Source organism: Phaseolus vulgaris, chromosome 8 (assembly GCF_000499845.2).
Source record: "Phaseolus vulgaris cultivar G19833 chromosome 8, P. vulgaris v2.0, whole genome shotgun sequence".
Lineage (NCBI taxonomy): Eukaryota > Viridiplantae > Streptophyta > Magnoliopsida > Fabales > Fabaceae > Phaseolus > Phaseolus vulgaris.
The window spans coordinates 43749096-43752165 of NC_023752.2; the positions used below are offsets into that span (position 1 = coordinate 43749096).

General features: G+C 49.2%; 1 protein-coding gene across 1 annotated transcript; it reads right to left on the reverse strand.

Moving 5' to 3' along the window:
• Window positions 1-1819: 1819 nt before the first annotated feature.
• Window positions 1820-2737, reverse strand: LOC137825187 (uncharacterized). Its single transcript, XM_068630861.1, has one exon. It carries the CDS (start codon window positions 2735-2737, stop codon window positions 1820-1822), a length of 918 nt encoding a protein of 305 aa, XP_068486962.1.
• Window positions 2738-3070: the final 333 nt, after the last annotated feature.

The window sequence follows — 3070 nt, forward strand, 5'->3', positions numbered from 1 at the left end:
TCCAGCCTCAAAACTTTCGGCCAAGAAGATAGACGAAGATCGAGCTTTAATGAAGAGTTTGTAAAGTCTTTTTCTTCTTCTTAGCCTTGTAAAAATTGTATAGAGTAGTTAGGAAGTTTTGGGCCTTGTATTTTGGGCCAAAGTAGAGAAAGATGTAAATAGAAAACAAAGTAATGTGTAAAATAGTAAAAGAGGGGTGCAAATAGAAATGTAGGCAAGGAAGACATGAGTCTCCACATGTCTTCTTCTTAATGGAGAGGATTTGCACCAATAAGGTGGTGACACTTGTCACACTCTCATTTGAGAGTTTTTGAGAGACTTTATCCTATAAATAGGAGTCTCTTATACATGTATTTCTTTAACTTTGAATTAGTAATGAAATGCTGCCTAGTTTTGGCCATTCTACTTGTTCTTAAGTTCTCCCTAGGTTAGTCTCCTTCAAGACTTAGCCTAGACTCTTTCCTAGTGAGTTGGCCTCACCTCTCACTCTCACAAATTCCTACTCCACTTCAATCCATGGAAACTCCTCTTGAGTTTCTTTAATGCTTCCGCTCATCATATCTCCTTCATTATTCATCCAAAGAAGAAATTACAAAGATCACTAATAGAAGAAGAACGTTTTTCAATCAATCCCGGCTATGAGGGCTTCATACTCCGCCTGGTTGTTGTTGTCTTTGAAAGCGAACCTTAAGGCCTGCTCAATCAATAACCCGCTTGGTCCTTCCAAGATCACGCCAGCTCCGCTACCTTGCTGGTTGGATGACCCATCCACTGAGAGCACCCATCTGAAGCTGGCCTCCTCCCCTTGCTGTGCATCTGTCAGGGAGAACTCTACCACAAAATCCTCATACACCTAGCCTTTGATGGGGCCTTGGGGTTCATACTGAATATCGAACTTCGAGAGCTCCACTGCCCAACGCACCATCCTTCCTGCCACGTCCGGCTTCTGTAGCACCTTTCAGATAGGCAAGTTCGTCATTACCACCACTATGAAACTTTGGAAGTAATGACGAAGCCTCATAGCCGAGAACACCACGACCAGGACCGCCTTCTCTAGGGTTGGTACCTCACCTCTGGTCCTTGCAATACTTTGCTCACAAAGTATATTAGTTTCTGTACCTGGTTCTGCTCTTGGACGAGGACCGAGCTAATCGCCCGCTCCGTTACAACAAAGTACAATCAGAGCAGAATGCCCAACTGCGACTTGCACAATACGGGAGGGGTAGCCAGATACTCCTTTAACTTAAGGAATGCCTCCTCGCACTCTTTAGTCCATACGAACCGGCTATTGCTCCTTAAACACTGGAAGTAGGGGTGTTCTTTTTCCCCTCCAACTAACACGAATCTGGACAGGGCAGCCATCCGCCCGGTCAAATGCTGCATCTCCTTCACCGAGGTCGGGCTTCTCATGGCAAGGATTGCCGCACACTTCTCCGGATTTGCCTCTATCCCCCGCTCAGTGAGTAGGAAACCCAAGAACTTACCCGCCTCGACCCTGAACACGCACTTCTCATGGTTTAGCTTCAACCGATACTTAGCTATTGTCGCAAATAGCTCTTCCAGATCTGACACATGTTGATCCCTCGCCTACGAGGTCACCACCATGTCATCCACGTAGGCCTTCACATTCCTGCCTATCATGGGTGCAAGAACCCTATCCATTAACCTCTGGTAGGTAGCGCCCGCATTCTTGAGCCCGAAGGGCATCACCGTGTAACAGTAACAAGACGTCTCGGTCATAAACGCCGTCTTGCACTCGTCTCTGGGGTGCATCTTGATTTGGTTGTACCCAGAGAAAGCATATAAGAAACTAAACATCTTACAGCCCGATGCGCTGTCCACCAAGGCATCGATGCTTGGTAGGGGGTACGAATCCTTTGGGCATGCCTTGTGTGAGGTCGGTGAAGTCCACACGCATTCTCCACTTCCCGTTGGTCTTCTTCACCAAGACCACATTTTCTAGCCATTCAGGGTATTGAATCTCCCTAATCTGGCCGACACTCAGCAACTTCTTCGTTTCTTCCTTGATGACCTGTCGCCACTCTTCATTGAACTTCCTTCTTCTCTGGCGGACGGGCCTGACCTTGGGGTCCATGGTGAGGCAGTGACACAGGAAATTTGGGTCTATACCTAGTATGTCCGAGGCGGACCAGGCGAAAGCATCCAGGTGTCGTGCTATCACCCTAACAACCTGGTCTTGCTCCGCCCGGTCCAACGACTTACCTAGCTTAAACGTTCTATCCCCGATCTGTCTCTCAACGACGTCCCTTGTTGGCTCGGGTCGTATCTCCTGAGCGCCTTCTGCGCGGGCGTCCCCGTCTCTTCTAAGTGGGCGCTCTGTAACCATGAACCTCCCCAACAGAATATTATAGGCTGAGGAAGCGTTGACCACCAAGTACCTTATACTCTCCGTGCGGGAGGCAACACCATCCGTAAAGGTGGTCCTCAACTTCAAATGCCCCCGTACCTCCATCTGGTCTCCCGCGAAGCCACACAAAAACCCAGTGTAAGGCCTTAGGTGATCGGGAGACAACTGCAGCTTATTAAAGGTGGACCAAAATATCACATCCGTCGAGCTGCCTTGGTCCACTAGCACTCGGTGCACCCTCCTCCATGCAGTTATAACAGAGATCACCATAGGGTTGTTGTAATGAAGAACAACGTCTCGAAGATCGGCCTTCGTGAAAGTAAGGTCAACATCGAGCACGTCATTCACCGCTTGCGCCTCTACTGACATCACCGATCGTGCATACCTTTTGCGCTGAGAGGCAGTGCATCCTCCACCTGAGAAACCCCTCGAGATGGTGTGGATCTCCCCATGAACGGGAATTCCATGCTCCTGATCCTCCCCTGACGCTGCTGGGGTCTCAGTCCTCTCTGGCTCCGCCAAGTAATCATTTAGGAACCCACTCTTCACCAGCTCATCCAACTGGTGCCCCAACGCCAAGCAGTTGCGTGGGGTGACCAAACGCTTGATGAAACTCATACCAAGCCTCCTTGTGAGGTCCCAACTTCTTGTCAGTCTTGGGCGGCATCCTCAACCTCTCTGCTATGTTGGGCACGACTATCA